Source organism: Myotis lucifugus, unplaced genomic scaffold (genome assembly GCF_000147115.1).
Source record: "Myotis lucifugus unplaced genomic scaffold, Myoluc2.0 scaffold_87, whole genome shotgun sequence".
Taxonomy (NCBI): domain Eukaryota; kingdom Metazoa; phylum Chordata; class Mammalia; order Chiroptera; family Vespertilionidae; genus Myotis; species Myotis lucifugus.
This window is the reverse complement of record NW_005871135.1, coordinates 3,740,468-3,762,301: the sequence shown is the minus strand read 5'-3', so window position 1 is coordinate 3,762,301 and position 21,834 is coordinate 3,740,468. Positions and strand designations below refer to the sequence as shown.

At 40.0% G+C, this 21,834-nt stretch overlaps 1 protein-coding gene across 1 annotated transcript; it reads left to right on the top strand.

The window, feature by feature from the left end:
* The first annotated feature begins 30 nt into the window (after positions 1–30).
* On the top strand, positions 31–21,539 carry GLT6D1 (glycosyltransferase 6 domain containing 1). Its single transcript, XM_014457875.1, has 6 exons — positions 31–42; positions 8,090–8,169; positions 9,098–9,133; positions 13,573–13,620; positions 20,290–20,427; positions 20,876–21,539. Exons 1-6 carry the CDS (start codon positions 31–33, stop codon positions 21,537–21,539), a joined length of 978 nt encoding a protein of 325 aa, XP_014313361.1.
* Positions 21,540–21,834: the final 295 nt, after the last annotated feature.

Below are 21,834 nucleotides of genomic sequence, written 5' to 3'. Positions count from 1 at the left end.
CGGAACATGGCAGGCGTCAGTCACAGCAGGATGGTGGAGCAGGTGAGTGGAGGCACCAGACCAAGGCGGGGTGCTGGTCGTTGCCATTGGGGCGAGCCTCTGGTGGTTACTGAAAATTCTTTGCTCCCACTCACGCTGCGGTCCCGCCCAGCGCTTGCACCTGCTGCTAGTGCTGGCCCTGCTTGCACCAACTGCCAGGGCCCAGTGCCATCCCCAATCACTCAGTGCTATCAGCGGGTGCAACCTGTGGCTGCTGGCCCCAATCACTGCTCAGGGCTTCTCCACCTCCTTCTGCTCCTGAGAGGAGATATGGACCAGCAGCCGCCTCTCACACCCACTGCCTGCGATGGCCCTGCTCGCACCCGCTGCTTTTGCCGGAGCCACTGCTCCCACCCACTGCCAGTGCTGGCCCTGCTTGGTCCTGATTGCTTGGCATCATCAGCGGGTGTGAGCAGCAGCTGAGGCCTTCTCCACCTCCCCCTGCTTCTGAGAGGCGATCAGGACAGCAGCCACCTCTTGCACCCGCTGACGGTGCTGCTCCCGCTTGCACCTGCTGCTGGTGCCAGCCCCAATCGTTCTGTGCCTTTAGCAGGTGCAAGCGGGGCTGGTGCCATCAGCACATGGGAGCGACGGTGGCGGGAGTGGGGCTGCGACAGACAGGGGACCGGGGACCATGCCTGGAGGGGCCGGGCAGGGGCGCAGAGGATGGGCCGAGACCCGCCCCTGTGCCTACCGTAGCCTTGCAGCCCACAGTTCCTTTCAAGGTGCACAAATTCATTCACTGGGCCCCTAGTCCTATATAATAAAAGCATAATATGCCAATCGACCAAATGGCAGAATGACCTGTCACTATGACACGCACTAACCACCAGGGAGAGAATGCTCAACGTAGGAGCTGCCTCCTGGTGGTCAGTGCGTTCCCACAGGGGGAGCGCCACTGAGCCAGAAGGTGGGCTCAGGGCTGGCAAGAGCAGTGGTGGTGGCAGGAGCCTCTCCCACCTCCGCTGCAGGTGGGCAGTAAGGAGTGAGGGGTCCTGGACTGTGAGAGCCCTGGACTGCAAGAGGGATGTCTTACTGCCGGCTTAGGTCCAATCCCCAAGAGGATCAGGCCTAAGCTGGCAGTCAGACACCCCCCAAGGGGTCACGGACTGTGAGAGGGCGCAGGCCTGGCTGAGGGACTCCCCCTCTCCCCACACAATGCATGAATCTCATGCACCGGGCTCTAGTTCTTTTTATATGCGCTTATATACCCACCACATGAACACACACACACACACACACACACACACACACACACACACACATGCTGTGTGCTTATATAATATTTATACAAATTGATTTATTGCACACATACATACATGCACACACATTTATCAGTAGTCAGGGTCCAGTTAGAAAAACAAACTACTATTGTAGGTATTCCAAACAGTAGCAATTAAGATAGTGAATTGGACATATAGATGATAAAAGAACTGAGATGTATACAAGGGGGAGTGAGGCAATCCACAATATTATTTTAATGAAGGTAATAGCAGTTCTAGGGCTGGAGGAGAAATTGTAAGATGTCCAAAAAGAGCTACAACCCAGCATGAGTCACCTGGCATGAGTTGGGACAACATAGAAGTTCTAGTCATTTCTAAAGATGCCATTCAATATGCATAGCCCATGGACACAGACATTAGTGTGGTGAAGGCCTGAGGTGGGAAGGGCTGGGTTGAGGGGGTAGAGAGGGAAATGGAGGACATCTGTAATACTGTGCTTTTCCTTTAAGCTCTCTGGTGTCATTAGATACAGCTATTTCACATGCCAGTTGGTCCTTGATATCTTTATATCCTTCATGTCATTAAATAAATTAATATATGTGTGTAGTATAGTCTCTGGTGCATAAGTGTTATCATCATCATCATCATCATTGTATATTTTTATGGCAGGAACTATTATTGCCCCAAAGACTTTGCCTTTGATGAACATCTCCTTCATGGGATAATTTAATTAACTGTTTAATACTATAGTCCGAAGATTGCCTGAAATCCATCTCTGAATACTAATGTGAGTTTTCTATTGCCTTTAACCCAAACAAGGCCTGATAATGAATTTTAGGTTCCCTCTTTACCCCAAGTGTATGTTGCCTATAACCCCCTTTCTTTCTCTGGTACCAATACCTGGATTTGTCAGAGCATTGAAACTGACTCTGATTCATCTAAACAGAGAATTTATGGAATGGCATGTTGGATGGGGAAATTCAACCCTCAAATCTTAGTGGCCTAATATAAAAAAGTTTCTCATTCACCTACATATCTGGTGAGGGCTGGAGCCAGGCAATTACTCCATATTGTCACTTGGGGACCCAGAACAATGGAGGGTCTTCCATCTGTGGTATTGCTAGTTAAAATGTCAGGGGAAGACACTAGAGAACCATACAAGAGCTTATCGGTGCCTCAGCCTGGACTTATTGCATGCACCTGCCTGTGCAAAAGGGCTAGAAAGTAGAGTCTGCTATTTGCCTTCGAAGGAAGGGAGATCTAGAGAGTGGTGAGTAATAGTAATGGTTCTGACCCTACAGAAGGGTCAGAAGCAGTTCACAGTACTTAGGAAAAGCTGCTGAAAGATAAATATAAAGGAACTAAGGGAGGAAACGCATGGATAAAATCTTGCCATAGGTGACCCCTCACTTATTATCTCCCTGCTGACCTCCATACTCTTAGAAACATCTGCCATGTTAGTCCTTGACTATATTACAAATAATCTCAAACTGACCTACCTTAATGTTCAAAGTCCAAGGTAGGATAATCTGGTAAGCATACCTGGTAGTTTAAGTCATGTGCCCATGTTTTAGCTACAAGGGGCAGGGACAGGAAATTTCTGCCCATTTCAGCTTCCATACTGGACTGAATTTAGGATTCATGCTAAATAAAGTGCATTCAGATTCCAGGCAACCAAAACATAAAAATGTGTATATTTAAGAATTTTATATAAAAAAAGCATACAGTATGTGCTATTTTTTTTTTTGGCCTGGCCTTTTTTTACAGTATAATTATTTTGAGGCCCATCTATGTTCATACATGTATCAATACTCTGTTCTTTTTTATATCTGAGTACTAACCCACGGCTTGTTTATCCATTCACCTGTTGACAACCATTTGGGTTGTTTCCACCTTTTGGCCACTGCCAAGAAAACGACCATGAACAATCATAAATAGATCTTTTTTATAAACATATGCTTGCATTTCTCTTGGGTAAATATCTAGATGAAGAATTGCTAGATTGTATGGTTAATTTATTGATTTTTTTATAGAGAGGAAGGGAAAGGGATAGAGAGTTAGAAACATCGATGAGAGAAAAACATCCATCAGCTGCCTCCTGCACACCCCCTTCTGGGGATGTGCCCACAACCAAGGTACATGCCCTTGACCGGAATCGAACCTGGGACCCTTCAGTCCGCAGGCCGATGCTCTATCCACTGAGCCAAACCGGTTAGGGCTACAATGACTCTTAAACATGCAAAAGGATGCTCAACATCAACCATCCTATATAATAAAGAGCTAATATGCTAATTAGACTAGACGGCAGAATGACCTTCCAGAACGACCTTCCAGAATGATCAGTGGGTGCAGGGCGGGGCCGTGGGGCCGTGAGGCAGCCGGAGCAGAGAGGCAGCTGGGGCCGCAAGAGCTGAGCCCCTTGCACGAATTTTGTGCATCGGGCCTCTAGTCTATAATAATAAAAGCTAATATGCTAATTAGACCGGACAGCTGAATGACATTCTGGATGTCCTTCCGGATGAAGCCACGGTGGCGGGGGCCGAGGCAGAGGTGATTAGAGACAATCAGGCAGGCAGGCAGGCAGAGTTGTTAGGGGCAATCAGGCAGGCAGGCAGAGTGGTTAGGGGCGATCAGGCAGGCAGGCAGGTGAGCAATTAGGAGTCAGAGGTCCTGGATTGCGAGAGGGATGTCCGACTGCCAGTTTAGGCCCAATACCACCTAAACCAGCAGTCAGACATCCCCTGAGGGATCCCAGATTGGAGAGAGTGCAGGCCGGGCTGAGGGACCCCCCCTCACCCCCCATGCACAAATTTCATGCACCGGGCCTCTAGTATATAATATAAAAAACCAGCAAACTGTTCATAGTGGCTACCATTGGAGATGGGGGAATGGGAAGAGTCAGGTGCTGAAGGGAGAAAATGATATAGTATACATAACCTTTTTTTCTGTTAGAATTATTTTACTGTGTCTTTCTTTTTCAATATGAAAAACTAATTTTTTTAAATATTTTATTGATTTTTTACAGAGAGGAAGGGAGAGGGATAGAGAGTTAGAAACATCGATGAGAGAGAAACATCGATCAGCTGCCTCCCACACACCCCCTACCGGGGATGCACCCGCAACCAAGGTACATGCCCTTGATCGGAATCGAACCTGGGACCCTTCAGTCCACAGGCCGATGCTCTATCCCCTGAGCCAAACCTGTTAGGGCAAAACTAATTTATTTTTAAGGAAGGACAAAATAAAGGTGCCTGCTACCTCAAATTAAAAGTGATTATCTCAGGACAGTGTGATTACGTTTGATTATCATTTTTCTTCTTTGTGCTTTTATGCACTTGACAAATTTAATAACATGAAAATGTGGTACTTCTATAATCAGAAAATAAGTACATTTAAGAAAGCATAAGAAGGAATTAGCTTTACCTTCAATAATTGGACAATGCCTAATGAGGCATTGAAGAAAAAAATGTTGCACTTTTGTGTTATTCATATGCATGCATATACACACACAGCACACCAAAATATATTTGAGTTAAAAAATCAATCATTGAAAACAGCAAGAAGTACAACAACAAAAACTAAAAGCAAAACAGTTAAAATCCTTGACTTTTTCAAATGGGACAAAGTTCTATCATCTAGTAACAATGAGAAGAACTTGCTACCAAATGTATCATTATGACTTTCTAATGCTTTCATCATCAAGAATCTGGTGACATCACCATTAGCAGAAGATTCAAACACAAAGAGAATATTAGATAGTATCTTTTATTTTTATATATCTATTTTTTACAAAGACCCAAAATTATAATGCTCAGGAAAAGTTCTAAGACTTTCGCTTTACATCACCAAAACTAAAGGTAAGGCTCCAAGAAGGGATTGTATAACAGTTTAGATGACCTGGAAAAATCATAGGTAGAGATCATCCTCAAACCTTGGCCTTACCAGGGAGGGTTGGGGGACAGGAGGGAGGGGAGTAAGAGATCAACCGAAGGACTTGCATGCATCCATATAAGCATAACTAATGGACATAAGACACTGGGGGGTAAGGGAGGGCAGGGGTTTGTCAAGGGCGGGGGGGAAAAAAGGACACTTATGTAATACCCTTTGTAATACTTTTAGCGAAAAAAAAAAACAAACAAACAAAAAAACAAAACAAAAAACAAAAAAAACCAACCTTGGCCTTAAAGTGTATTGTACAAGGTAGGTGACACATAAACATGTTTCTGCTTTTAAGAATAATGTCACTGAGGGCTCATTGTAAGAAGACAATCTGGTTAAACAGAGTCTTACCTATATATAGGGTATTTCTAATGTACTTGAGTTTAAAAGTTGGTCATTTCACATTTGTAACTTTAAATATTCTAGTAACCACATTGCAAAAATGTAACAAGGAACAGATAACCTTTATTTTTTTTGAATTTCAAATTACCTTATTTTATTTCAGCTTAAAATGTATTTTCAGCCCTGACTGGTTTGGCTCAGTGGATAGAGTGTCGGCCTGCGGACTGAAGGGTCCCAGGTTCGATTCCAGTCAAGGGCATGTGCCTTGGTTGCGGGCACATCCCCAGTTGAGGATGTGCAGGAGGCAGCTGATCAATGTTTCTCTCTCATCGATGTTTCTAACTCTCTAATCCCTCTCCCTTCCTCTCTGTAAAAAAAAATTAATAAAAAATATAAAAACATGTATTTTTAAAATTCTTTTTTTTCAATTAAAGTTGACATTCAACATTATATTAGTTTCATATGTACAGTATAATGGTTAGACATTTATATAACTTACAAAGTGATCTCTCCAATACATTTAGAACCTGCCTGGCCCCATACCAATTTATTACAACATTAGAGGTCCGGTGCACGAAATTAGTGCACAGGGGGCGAGGGGGTGCCCAGCCTGGCCTGCACCCTCTCACAATCCAGGACTCCTCCGGGGATGTCCGACTGCCAGTTTAGGTGGGATCAGGCCTAAAATGGCAGTCAGACATCCCTCTCGCAATCTGGAACCACTGGCTCCTAATCGCTCGCCTGCCTGCCTGCCTCATCACCCCTAACCACTCTGCCTGCCTGCCTCATCGCCTCTAACCCCTCTGCCTGCCTGCCTCATCACCCCTAACCCCTCTGCCTGCCTGCCTCATCACCCCTAACCACTCACCTGCCTGCCTGATTGCCCCTAACCTCTCTGCCTGTCTGCCTGATCACCCCTAACCATTCGCCTGCCTGCCTGGTTGCTCCTAACCACTCTGCCTGCTTGCCTGACCACCCTTAACTGCCTCTGCCTCAGCTTCCACCACCGTGGCTTCATTGGGAAGAAGGTCATTTGGCTGTCTGGTCTAATTAGCATATTATGCTTTTATTATTATAGATTAACTAGAGGCCCAGTGCACAAAAATTTGTGCACTCAGGGGGTCCCTCAGCCCGGCCTGTGTCCTCTCACAGTCTGGGACCCCTTGGAGGATGACCACTTGCTGGCTTAGGCCCACTCCCCGGGGGATTGGGCCTAAGCTGGCAGTCAGACATCCCGCTGGCAGCCCGGGAGCCCTCAGGGGATGTCCACTTGCCAGAGGGGAGCAGGCCTAAGCTGCAGTCGGACATCCTTAGTGCTGCTGAGGAGGCAGGAGAGGCTCCCACCACCACCGCTGTTCTGGCAGCCATCAGCCTGGCTTGTGGCTGAGCAGAGCTCCCCTGTGGGAGCACACTTACCACCAGGGGGCAGCTCCTGCATTGAGCATCTGCCCCGTGGTGGTCAGTGTGTGTCATAGTGACCAGTCATTCCCAGTTGTTCTGCTGTTAGGGTCAATTTGCATATTACCCTTTTATTATATAGGAGTGCCTGGCCAGCCTGGGTGAGGGGCTGATGGCTGTTTGCAGGCTGACCACAGCCTCTTCAGGGTGGGGGTCCCCACTGGGGTGCCTGGCCAGCCTGGGTGAGGGGCTGAGGGCCGTTTTCAGGCTGGCCACACCCCCTTCAGGGTGGGGGGTCCTGCTGGGGTGCCTGGCCAGCCTGGGTGAGTGGCTGATGGCAGTTTGCAGGCTGGCCAAGCCCCCCAAGCGGGGACCCTCACCCCATGAGGGTGTGGCCAGCCTGGGTGAGTGGCTGAGGGCTGTTTGCAGGCTGGCCACAGCCCCTTCAGGGTGGGGGGTCCCCCTTGGGGTGCCTGCAACTGAGGTACATACCCTCGACCGAACTGAACCTGGGACCCCTCAAGTCTGCAGGCCCCTGACACTCTATCCATTGAGCCAAACCTGCTAGGGTGCCAATATTCCATTTTAGAGTTTAATGCCTTTAATTTAGACTTTTAATTACTATTTACAAGAATATACCTTTAAGACAGCTCATATAATTTTAGGTTACTAGTTGTATAGTCTTTGAATAAATGATTGGTCTTGGAATAAATATATTAGGAACAAATATATAAACATCAACTTTGGGGAAAGAATACATTTCAGTGCATAAGGATGTCCTCATGGGTATCTCCTTTTATCTTCACAGAAGCACAAGTAAATAGAACTTGTTTTATTAAATTTCCTTAATGCAATCATGGTGGACTTTGATAAAGGTACACAAAAGGAATGTCACCAACACTTTGTACCTAACTTAAAAAGGATCAGTTGGCATCTAAGGGAGATTTTTGCAGGCACTTCAAACAATATAGGTGGTTTCCATAATTCAAGTCTACCTTCTTTCTACGGCTGAGCAGCCTAGAATCAGACACTTGGGTTGGTGGACAAATTTTCATAAATTAATTTGTTATTAGAAGATGGCAAGGAAGTTTTTTATTTTCCAAAAACACCCACTCTTTTTCTCCTCCTCCTCTTCTTTTTTTTTGCAGCAGAGAATGAATTCTAAATGGAAAATACTGTTATTGGTTTCATTTGCTTTATCACTGACATTGATTAAGCATCATTTCCGGTAAATATAAAAAAATTAATGAATCATTATCTTTAGTGATTGGCAGAGTTGATCTAAAATACTGAGTTTTCCCCAAAAAGTATTAATAAACACTCCCTAAATTAATAAAAAAATTATCTTCTCTTTGGGAAATAAATCAAATCATAAATATACTAATCCTTTCATTTTTCAACATTCAATGAGTATTTACTGAGTACCTTCTTGGTACCAGGCTCTGTTCCAGGTGCTGGAAAAAAAATTGATTCAAACAAAGTGACTGCTCCTATGACACTTTATAGTCTAGGCGAAGAAAATAGACAATAAGCGAAGAAATATGTAATATGTTATCAGGAGCATTGTATTATATATATAATAATGCTATGAAGAAAGAAGTAAAGCAAGATAACAGGATAGAAAGTGTTGGGGGCTATTTTAGATATATTTTAAATTACATCAAAGTTCCATCTAATAGGAACAAGACTCAAAGTGACCTGTTGTAGAATCACAGTTGTACTGGAGAACAAATTTGCTAACCTGCTAGAATTCTCTTACATAAATAAGTTCAAATTCTTATCTCAGCCATACCTTCCTCCTTAGGTTTTGTTTTTTAATAAGCAATGCATTGTAACTGAAAGCTATTTGAAAATTAGCTATATTGTGGTAGCTAATGTTTTAAAATTAGCCCCCTTGCTTTGGTATCATATTCTACATGTTATTTGCCCTCTGGGGGAATATGCCTTCATAGAAAGGACCAATGTCATGTCAGAACTGGATGCCATATATTCCATATATTCTGTAGCATTCTGGCTGACATATAGTAGGTGTTTAGTAATTATCTGGCTAACAAGTGAGTAAATGAATGAATCTGAATTCTAGATTTTCTGATATTCTAATTGCAGTAGGGATTTGTTCAAATTTAACACTAAGTGCATTTTTTTTATTTATAAAGAATAAAGAAGAACCTACAGAAGATAAGTCTCTGCTGGTAAGAATCTGTGTTTCATAAATATTCTACAAACTGTATTGAGAGCAAACTGGTTGGAGTCAAGTGGGTCCTAATGCTGATGGCAATCCAAAAGTACAGAAAAATAACTAAATTCTCTAGAGGCAACCACTGACAAATTTCTTGGGTATCAGTTCATAAATATTCTACACACACAATATAAATGTATATGTGTGTATGTGACCATCTCCAAATTTTTCTCACTTGACACATTCACCTGCTTACATACCAGACAAGTTTTTGACATTTGCTATAGTTTAAATATCTTCATCCAGGATGATATCATTGATAGCTCTCCTAAGTCAACCACGTTTTCTACTATAGACCATTGTGTAGGACCCATTAGTGAAATTTAGTCAAAATTAGTAAAGAAAAAATATGAATCTTAGAAAAATTCTTCATTTGTCATTGTATATTTTTAATGGAGTTCAGCATGAATGATTAGATTTTGAATAAGCACGAGGCCTGGGCAATTCTATAATAAAATATCTTTGGCTAAAAATGCCTCTGAAATGTCAAAAAGGGATGGACTTCTAATGGTTTTTATAAATATTTGATTTTGAAATAATTATTGATTCACAAGAAGTTGCAAAAATATTAAGTACAAAGAGGTCATATGTACCTTTCATCTAAGTGTCTCCAATGTTACGTCTTACATAATTGTACTATATCAAAACGAGAAATTGATGATGGAACAATGTAGTATATAATTACATGAGATTTTATTACATGTATAGATATGTGTAACCACCACAGCAGTCAAAATATAAAACTATTCCCTAACCACAAAGACATCCTCTGAGGCACCATTTATACTCACACTCAACCTCTTTTCTCTCACCTTCCCTAACGCCTAGTACTACTAATCTAGTTTTATCTCTATAATTTTGTCAATTTGAAAGTGTTTATAAATGGAATCATACAGTATATGATCTATTTATTGAGATAAGCATTTTCCACTCAGCATAATGCCCTTGAGGTCCAGCCATGTTGTTGTGAATATCAATAGGTCATATACTTTTTTTTTTTGATCCTCACCCGAGGATATTTTTCCATTAATCTTTTAGAGAGAGCGGAAGAGAGAGGGAAAACAGAGAGAAACATCGATGTGAGAGAAACACATGGATTGGTTGCCTCCTGCATGAGCCCCGACCAAGGCCCTGCAACCGAGGTACGTGGCCTTGACCGGAATTGAACCCGGGACCCTTTGGTCCGCAGGCCAACACTCTATCCACTGAGCCAAACGGGCTAGGGCAGTCATACCTTTTTATTGCTGGGTACTATTCCACAAAGGGATGTACCAAAGTTTATATAACTATTCACCTGCTGAGAGACATTTTGGTTGACAGTTCTTTTCTTACAGTGGAAAGTATTGCTCCACTTCCTTTTGGGTCCATGATTTCTGATGAGAAACCCCACTTTCATTCAAATTATTTTTCCCCTATGGGTGAATCATTTCTCTCTCTGACTGCTTTCAAAGTTTTTTCTTTAACTTTCAGAAATTTAACTATCGCCTCCAGCCGGCGTGGCTCAGTGGTTGAGCTTCGACCTACAAACCAGGAGGTCAGGGTTCGATTCCCGGTCAGGGCACATGGCCGGGTTGTGGGCTCCATCCCCAGTGTGGGGCGTACAGGAGGCAGCTGATCGATGATTCTCTCGAATCATTGATGTTTCTCTCTCTCTCTCTCTCCCTCTCTGAAATCAATAAAATATATTTTAAAAAAGAAATTTAACTACCATGTGCTTTAGGTTTACCCTGTTTACTCAGTTTTTTGAATCTGTATGTTAATGTCTTTTATCAAATTATGGGGAGTGTTCAGCCATTTTTTAAATCACTTTTTCAGTCCCACCCATTTTTTTTTCTCCTTCTGGTACTCCAATTGCATGATCTTTTGTTATAGTCCCACATTTCCCTGAGGCTATGTTAATTTTTTCCCCATTCTTTTTCTCTGTTGTTCAGACTGAGTGATTTCTATTATTCTATCTTTAGGTTCATTGATTCTTTCCTCCATTCTCTCCATTATGCTATTATTCAGCCTACCCATTGAGTTTTTACTTCAGTTATTGTATTTTTTTTTAAGTTCTAAAATTTATATTTGGTACTTCTTTATATCTTCTATATCTTTGATAAGACGCTCTGTATCTTTGCTGTCACGTTCTATTTTTTCATTTATTTCAAGTGTTTGTAATTGCACAATGAAGGATTTTTACAATGGCTGCTTTAAAATCCTTGTCAGATAATTCTAACAACTGTGTTATGGCATTTGCAGACTGACCTTTCTCAGAGATCTTCTTGATTCTTAGTATGAAAACTTCTTGATTCTTGATAAACTAAGTGATTTTTTTAAATAAAAATTTTTAAATTGATTTCAGAGAGGAAGAGAGAGGGAGAGAAACATCAATGAGAGAGAATCATTGATCGGCTGCCTCCTGCACACCCCCTATTGGGGATCGAGCCCGCAACCCGAGCATGTGCCCTTGAACGGAATTGAACCTGGAACCCTTCAGTCCGTAGGCCAATGCTCTAGCCACCGAGCCAAAACAGCTAGGGCAGTAAGTGATTTTTATTGAAACCTGGACATTTTGGGTATTATGAGGCTCTGTATCTCACTTAAATATTGAATTTTCATAGGCATCCTCTTATACTGCTCAAGCTGGGACATGGGTAGCACCTGCTCATTACTGTCAATTGAGGGGTAAAATTTCAAGTTCTCATCTCTGCCTCCATTGGAACCTGGGGAGGAGCTCCTTGTTACTAATAGCAGGGATGGAAATTCAGGCTCCCTACATGGTCTCTGCTGACACCAACCGCAGGAGGGTGGCCACAATTGCTGAGCAGTGGTGGGAGTTCTAACCCCCACTAACTTCCTCTAACTCTACACCAGGGAGGAGGTGAGGGAGCCTCATTACAGTCTGTAGGGGATGGAAATCTGAGCTCTCTACTTGCCTTTGCTATAAGGATGGACAGTTTTTCTGTGGTATTGGGCTGGAGTACAGTGAATGGTGTTTAAAAGTGTTCTATCCTTCCTAGCTTGCCATTTTCCTGGTCCTTTAGCTATAAAGAGCAGGCTTTTCTTGGAGCTCTTTTTGTGTCTGTGCCCATTGGCATTTCTGGGCTGCTGGCTTCTCTAGTACCCAATCTGGCATATATGTGGCAGAAAACCCAAGGAATTCACTGTCATGTCAATCTTTGAGTCCCAAGGTGCCTACCTGATCTGCCTTCTCTCCACCTTTCAGAGTCTTTATATATGATGTTCAGTGGTTTCAGCTATACTTAGTGATAGGAATAGGGAAAAATAGTACTATTTCATCTTTCTGGAAGCAGAAATCGCTTAAAGTTATTTTATAAAATATCCCTGGTTTATAAAAGGGAAATTCCCTCATGACCTTGTTAATTAAATAATTAGCTTAAAAGTACAACAAACCCTTAGGTGGGTCCTCTTTAAATGAAAATCAAAGATGAATATCTGAGCCCCTACTTCAACCCCCTCATTTCAACGCATAACAGAGTATCACATAGTAAGCTACTACTGTTTGATAAATGAATTAATTAAATCTGCATTTTTGCCTGAATATATATTCTTCCTGCTCTGTTAATTTTTAAAATATGTTTTTATTTATTTCAGAGAGGAAGGGAAAGGGAGAGAGATAGAAACATCAATGATGAAAAAGAGTCATCGATTGGCTGCCTCTTGTACGGCCCCTACTGGGGATCGAGCTGCAACCCCGGCATGTGCCCTGCTGGTAAATTGAATGGTGATCTCCTGGTTCATGGATCAGTGCTCAACCACTGAGCTACACCAGTCAAGCTGCTCTGTTAATTTTTAAAATATGTCCCCCATTCATGAACCATACTGTTCCTTGCCTTTCTGCCTTTGGTTATGACCTTTTCACCCTATCCCTCTTTAGTTCTTATCCTTCTAGACCAGGGGTGGGCAAACTTTTTGACTCGAGGGCCACAATGGATTCTTAAACTGGACCGGAGGGCCGGAACAAAAGCATGGATGGAGTGTTTGTGTGATCTAATATAAATTCAAAGTAAACATCATTACATAAAAGGGTACGGTCTTTTTTTTTTTTTAGTTTTATTCATTTCAAATGGGCTGGATCCGGCCCGCGGGCCGTAGTTTGCCCACGGCTGTTCTAGACCCAGCTTACATATTTCTTTTCCAGCTGGTTTCCCTTAAGCCCAAATTTAGGGAGATCTGTTTTTCCCTATTAGCCCTTATCACTCTGTACTATGATTATCTATTTAATCTTGTCTTTCCCACTAGTTTATCAGCTTCCTGAGGGCGGGAGCTGATCTAAATGTTCACAGTTACCAAAACAGCAACAGATAGTGCCTGTCATATTATAGAGATGCAACATATGTTTGCTGCATGAGTGCGTTACTCTTAACTTGATTTTCTCTTTGTACCCAGGGATCATGAAGCAGAAGAACCTCGGCTATCAGACTGGTTTACTCCTAAGTAAGGACAAAAAATTCTGCTCAATATATATATATTAGAGAAATATGCTAATTAACCGGGATGCCGTAATGGGTTGAACGGACAGGAGGAGGTTGCGCATGCAGGTCAGGGGCGGGGCGGCAGGGGCCTCTGCACGCCTGCATTGGGGGAGGGCCTGATCAGCAGCGGCCGCAGCTGCTTTAAGGTCCAGAGAGGGAGGCAGGGCCAGACTGGCGACTCAGGGGTGGGTGGCGCTGCACGATTTCAAATCGCGTGCTGGGCTCCTAGTATAACAATAATAGTATAACTCAATTTTAACAGGAAAATTTTTTTCCCATAATCAAATTGTAGCTATTCTGAGAGGCTCCCAAGACTTAGAGTTCTTGTCTTTAAGGCTTTTATGTACAAAACGAAGGTCTATTTATAGAGTCAGGCATTTAAGGGTCAGAATGAGAAAGCTATCATCTGGTTTAACATTCCTGGTTTTATTAGGGGAAAGAAAAATGATCTCTCTTGTCTTTTTGTTTAAAAAATAAAATGATCTCTTCAATATTGAGATATCTGGGGGAAAGCTCAGTTTTTGTTCTCGTTAAGAAGAAAAAACTAGCCCTAGCTGGTTTGGCTCAGTGGATAGAGTGTTGGCCTATGGACTGGAAGGTCCTGAGTTCGATTCTGATCAAGGGCACATGCCCAGGTGGTGGACTCAATCCCCAGTAGAGGGCATGCAGGAGGCAGCTGATCAATGCTTCTCTCCCATCATTGATGTTTCTATCTCTCTCTCTCCTTCTCCCTTCCTCATGGAAATCAATAAAAATATATTTAAAAAATAAAATAAAAAATAAAGAAGAAAAAACTATAAGCTTAAAGTAAATATAAAAGAATATCTCAGAAGAGCCAAATAAAGTGTGAAAAATAAGAAAAATTTGCCTTAACAAATATAAAAACATATTCTAACACCATTGTGATCAAATCAACATGGAATAGATCAGAAGAATAGTAAATCCAGAATTAGAGCACAAGAATACTATGTGAAAATTTATATATAATAAAGATGGTATTTTAAAAGTCAGTGAGGACAGTTATGAACTAAGTACAAAGAACTCCTAAAGACAAAGGTCTTCTCCTAGTCCTCCAGATGCTTGAGAGAGCTCTTACTAGTATATGAAGCTTCCCTCCCCATTACCAGAGCTCCTAGAATTTATTACCAAAATTCATTGTAATACACTCATAAAATGCATTATAGATTTAATTCATGGGGGGGGGGGCGGATTGAAATTTTCTATTTAAATAAATATTTATGGCTAAAAAAAATCAGTGAGGAAAGGATGGATTCTTTCATAAATGATGCTGGTAATACTGGCAATCTAAGTGGGAAAAACATGAAGCCCCATCCTATGCCATATATAAAAATAAATTCCTAAAAGATTAAATGTAAAAAATAAACATGTTTCTCTTATTAAAAAGTCAGTCAGAGAACATGTAAAAATCTAGGTAAGAAGGAAATCTTAATTAATGTTGGAAATGTAATTTTAAAAGATATATATCACTATGTAAAATTTAAAAAACTTTCATTTGGTTTAAGAAGAACCAAAATTTAATAGATGAGAAAAACATCTGGGGAAAATTTTTTATAATATAGATAATAGAATAATTATCTAACTATAAGGAACTCTTACAAACTGCTGAGAAAAAAATTAACAATTTAATGGAAAAATATGAAGCAGTAGAGACAACAAGCATACGAAAAGATGCTTAAATTGAGATAGCCAACAAGCATATGAAAAGATGCTTAAATTCACTGGAAATTAGAGAAATATAATAAAAAGTAATAATGAGCTATTATACCATCAAACTGGAATTTTTTTTAAAAAAGCTACAGTCTATTTATTTTTCTGTAATTGGCTTCCAAAATGAAAGGGCCAGTTCTGTAACCCTTTTTCAACAATCTTTAAGATTGCTTTTGAGCCCAGCCAGTGTAGCCCAGTGGTTGAGCGACGATCTATGAACCAGGAGGTCAGGGTTCAATTCCCAGTCAGGGCACATGCCCCGGTTGCAGGCTCAATCCCCAGTGTGGGGTGTGCAGGAAGCAGACCATCAATGATTCTCTTTCATCATTGATATTTCTATCTCTCTCCCTCTCCCTTTCTCTCTGTAACCAATAAAAATATTTTTTAAAGATTGCTTTTACATTATTTAGGTAATATTCATATTTCCAGACTTTTTCTCTTCACTTGGACAATTTAAATGATGCTAAAGAACATAAGATAGCCTTGGTCAGGTAGCTCAGTTGGTTAGAGCATTGTCCCAATACAACAAGGTTGCGGGTTCGATCCCTGTCAAAACACATATAGGAATCAACCACTCGCTGAACACAAAAATAAGTGGAACACAAATCTCTCTCTCTCTAATCAAAATAAAAGCTACAGTCTAATAGTGTAGGGAAAATGCTCATGGAAATGTGAGGTATTATAGCTATTAACATCTATTAAAAGTGAACATACATATATACAGCAATCCTACTCCTGAGACTATCCAGCAAAAATAACAGTGACAATACATAAGGATATAAAATTAAGAAAGTTTATAGTATCACTTTTCATAGTGCTAAAAAGAACCCCAGAAATAACATGAACCAATTCATAAGGAAATGTCTAAACAAACTGTCCAACATCTTGAAAAGAATGAATAAGAACTAGTCCAGATCACCTGGAAGGATTTCCATAAGGTTGTGTTGAATGAGAAAAAAGTAAGGTGCAGGAATGTGTGCATTATTTCATTACTGTAAAATAAACAAGATTTAAAAGCCTGGATACATATATATTTACATGTGTGTGTGTATATTGCATACATATTATTTATAGAATTATATAAATATAGAGGAAAAAAGAAAAGGGCACAATTTATGGTATATTTCTTTCCAATATATCACTTCTACTTCTTACTCCTTTTATACTCGTGCTCAGTTTGCTAGACCTAGACATAGGTCAATATAGCCTTAACGTACAGAAAGAGTCCCTACCCTCTCTCTCCAGATACACTTTTTGGACATATTATATTTTTCCTTATTATTATCATAAATCATATATCATCGAATCTTAGTGATACCTGTAGCATTGAAATCATTTACAATTCATTTTATCCCAGCCGGCATGGCTCAGTGGTTGAGCATCAACTTATGAACCAGGAGGTCACAGTTTGATTCCTGGTCACGGAACATGCCCGGGTTGCAGGCTTGATCTTATTGGGGGAGTGCAGGAGTCAGCCAATCAGTGATTCTCTCTCATCATTGATGTTTCTGTCTTTCTCTCTCCCTTCCTCTCTGAAATCAATAAAGATATATTTTTTAGAAATTAATTTTAATTCTCCCTTTACTAAGAATGTGAATATATTAGGTCACATATATTATTTTCCTGTGTCATCATTGTGCTTCCTTCTATGTCACACCTCTGATAGTCTACAGGATTATTACTACTGTAGCAATAATTGATATTCATCATTGATATTTCTATCTCTCTCCCTCTCCCTTTCTCTCTGTAACCAATAAAATTTTTTTAAAGATTGCTTTTAAGTTATTTTAGGTAATATTCATATTTCCAGACTTTTTCTCTTCACTTGGACAATTTAAATGATGCTAAAGAACATTAAGATAGCCTTGGCCAGCTACAGAGAGGCTAAGCAAGGCATCGAAAGGATAGGTCATCTTGTCCACCTGATTTCTGAGAGCCTCTTTTGCAGAGCATGCCTTCTGGCTAACATTTAAATCTAATGACTCTAAGTCTCTTCTATTTCTTCCTCTCCTATTTATCAAACAAGTTCTAAACACAGGGGTTTTTTTGTTTGTTTGTTTTTATTGCTTAAAGTATTACAAAGAGTATTACATATGTTTCCTTCCCGCCCCCCCTTGACATTCCCCCGGCCTCCCCTACCCCCCAGTGTCTTGTGTCCATTGGTTATGCTTATATGCATGCATACAAGGTCTTCGGTTGAGCTCTTACGCCCCCCCCCTTCCCGCACCAACCCTCCCCGGCCTTTCTGCTGTAGTTTGACAGTCTGTTCGATGCTGCTCTGCCTCTGTATCTATTTTTGTTCATCAGTTTATAATGGTCTTTATTATCCATAAATGAGTGAGATCATGTGGTATTTTTCTTTCATTGACTGGCTTATTTCACTTAGCATAATGCTCTCCAGTTCCATCCATGTTGTTGCAAATGGTAAGTATTCCTCCTTTTTTACAGCAGTATAGTATTCCATTGTGTAGATGTACCACAGTTTTCTAATCCATTCATCTGCTGATGGGCACTTAGGCTATTTCCAGATCTTCGCTATGGTAAATTGTGCTGCTATGAACATAGGGATGCATATATCCTTTCTGATTAGTGTTTCTGGTTTCTTGGGATAAATTCCTAGAAGTGGGATCACTGGGTCAAATGGGAGTTCCATTTTTAACTTTTTGAGGAAACTCCATACTGTCTTCCATAGTGGCTGCACCAGTCTGCATTCCCACCAGCAGTGCACTAGTATTACCTTTTCTCCGCATCCTCTCCAGCACTTGTCATTTGTTGATTTGTTGATGATAGCCATTCTGACAGGTATAAGATGATACCTCATTGTTGTTTTGATTTGCATCTCTCAGATGATTAGTGACTTTGAGCATGTTTTCATATGTGTCTTGGCTGAATGTCTTCTTTTGAAAAGTGTCTATTTAGGTCCTTTGCCCATTTTTTGATTGGATTATTTATCTTCCTTTTGTTAAATTGTATGAGTTCCCTATAAATGTTGGAGATTCAACCTGAACCAATATGCTCAATTAATATCTGACAAAGGAGGCAAGAACATACAATGGAGTCAAGACAGTCTCTTCAATAAATGGTGTTGGGAAAATTGGACAGATAGATGCAAAAAAAATGAAACTAGACCACCAACTTACACCATACACAAAAATAAACTCAAAATGGATAAAGGACTTAAATGTAAGACGGGAAACCATAAAAATACTAGAGGAATCCAAAGGCAACAAAATCTCAGACATATGCTGAAGCAATTTCTTCACTGATACTGCTCCTAGGGCATTGGAAACTAAAAAGAAAATAAACAAATGGGACTACATCAAAATAAAAAGCTTCTGCACAGCAAAAGAAACCATCAACAAAACAACAAGAAAGCCCACTGCATAGGAGAACACATTTGCCAATGTTATCACCGATAAGGGTAAACACAGGTTTGTAATTGCCTTGCTTTCAGAGACTTTTTCTTTCACTCTGGAAGCAAATGATTAATCTGATCTAATGAGGAAAGAGAGATAATCTTCAAACCCTTTCATCTTCTCAAATAGATATTGATTAGTATCTGCAATGTACATAACTTCTAAGCACCATCACTGTGGCAAGGATATACCTGGCCAGTTTTAAGGTAGGTTTAAGACTTGTGAGTCAAACAGGAATATATAACTATAAATTCTAAGTATAAGAAGAGTTTAAAAATAAATGTATACAAATAAATATATAAGTTAAAGAAATCCCTATAACAATAATAGGAGGTACCTTTGAAGATTTTGTTATTACAGTAGTCTCTCCTTACCTGCAGTTTAGCTTTCCCCAGTTTTAGTTATGAATGGTCAACTGTGGCCCAAAAATATGAAATGGAAAATTCCAGAAATAATCAATTCATAAGTTTTAAATTGTATGTCATTCTGACTAGCACAATCTTGAGCTGATCTGCTCCATCCTGCCCAGGATGTTACATCCCTTTATCCAACGTATGAACTCTGTTCATGCTACCCACCCATCAGTTAAAAAAAAAACCCACCATAGTAATATATAGGGTTCAGTATTATCTGCAGTTTCTGGCATCCACTGGGGGTCTTAGAATGTGTGCCCTGCAGATAAGAGGGGACTACTGTATATTATTATTATTAAAATACTACTAAGTGTTATCAAATCCTACTCTTGTCTGGGTCTGGATTTGTAATAAAACCTGCAATTATCAATAGCAAAATGGCTTCTCACTTTGTATGCATTTTCTTCCAAAATGAAGTTCAAATTTGCTTCAGTAGTTTAATACCCTGATTCCAGCAAAACTATTACTATTAATGCTGCTACTTCTGCCGTCACATTGTTATTATTAGAAGCAAATCTAATGTCATCCTCCCTTTTCTGGACTTTTTATTTTCTTACAGATTGTATTGATGGGCCTAAAGCATTAGGGAAAAGGTGAAAACAGAGTGCTCTATAGCTTCAAGGAAAAGAGGAGGGAGGAAAAGAAAAAGAAGGGGGCGGGAAAAACATAAGGAGACAGTGGTGCTGTCTGCTTTAGCCAGTAATTAGAGAAATATTCAAACCCTGGGCTACTTAAGTTTAAATAGCAGTCAGAGCTCAAAGAAAAAATCCTTGTGCTCAAAAGGCAATATGGTATAATGAGTAAGCATAGATTCTATAGCCAAACTAGCTGATCTTGAATTCTGACTCTGCCATTTATTAACCAATCTGTGCCTAAGTTTCCCCATATGAAAAACAGGGATAATAATAGCACTTATAAGACATTGCAAGGGTTAAATGAGTAATGCAAAGTACTAAATAATGGTGCCTGGCACATAGTAAGTACTTTATAATAAGTAGCATATTCACTTGGACAATAACTTCTGCTGTAATAATTAAGTGGAATGTGATCATTTGTTTCTTGTTTGTTCAACAGAAAACGTCCTGATGTAATAACAACAACTGACTGGCTCGCTCCAGTCATATGGGAAGAAACTTACAATAGACAGGTCCTGGAAAAATATTATAAAAGACTGAACATTACCATAGGCCTGGTTGTATGGTCTACTAGAAAGTAGGTGCTACTAATATTCATCCTTTTTTACTTTGGAAAAGTGTAGATAAGCACCCAAGGATTTTCTACACTCAAAGAGCTACTCAGAATTAACCCCTATCATTATTTCTGGCTGGCCTGTATGTCTGTTTATTTATTGTACCTATTTTCTCCAACTGTGGCTGAGTCATTGACACTACTTGGAAATCTTTTCATTAATATTCATTTAGCTCTCTTTTTCATTCTTCACAAAAACTTTGTAGTTCTTCGCAGGCCCCCAAATCACTACATTCTCTTTCACTAACCAACAGACTTAAGATACAGACCCAACTTCTCTATCCTTACCTACTGGCAGTTCTTTAGCAATAATGACATAAATAATGACAGCATGTTTAAATGATGTGTTCACCTGATGATTTTTAGCAAAATAAGTTTTTCCTGTGTTCGTTTTTTTTTTCATGTTTTACAGGTTTACAGGACAGTACCTGAAACAGTTCATCCAATCTGCTAATAAGCACTTTATGATTGGCTACAATGTTATCTTTTACATCTTGATGGACGAGTTCTCCGTACCTCCCATAGAGTTAGGTCCCCTTCGAACATTTAAAGTATTGCCTATATTAAGAGAAAAGTTCTGGGAAGACTTTAATGTCCTACACATGAAGAACTTAAATGCATACATCATAGAACACATCCAGTATGAAGTTGACTTTCTCTTCAGTATGAGTATAAACCAGATCTTCAAGAGTAACTTTGGAGTGGAAACCCTGGGCAAATCTGTAGCTCTACTTCATGCATGGTGGTATTTTGAGAATGTTAAAAAATTCCCTTATGAGAGAAGACCTAAATCAGCGGCTTTCATCCCTTTTGGAAAGGGAGATTTCTATTATCATAGTGCAATTTTTGGTGGCACACCTAATGAGGTTTTAACCTTCACTGCAGAATATCAAAAAGGAGTAATTCATGACATTGAAAATGAACTTAGCAGCACATACGAACGCCACCTAAACAAGTATTTTTTTGTCAATAAGCCTACTAAGTTGTTATCACCAGAATACAATTGGGATCCAATTTTTAGAACTCCTCCACAAATTAAACATGTTAAGATAGCATGGCAGTCAACCGGGATTTGATTGTTATATCATTAGCTTTATGGGTTAATAAGTGAATCATAATAATTACTTAAAAATAAAACATTAAAATTTTCAGTATTTTAGAAATTTAACAAAATGTGTGATCTTTCAAAATAATTTGTTTTCTCCTTATAATTTTAAATCTACCTATGCTGAACAAATGGATAATTAAATGTTAGTGCACAGTAATGGTATTATCTACATATTATAAATAATGTGGAAATATTTTTGGAGGTATAAAATGAATGTTTTATGAAGACATACACCCAGACTCTATTTCTGAAAATACAGATAG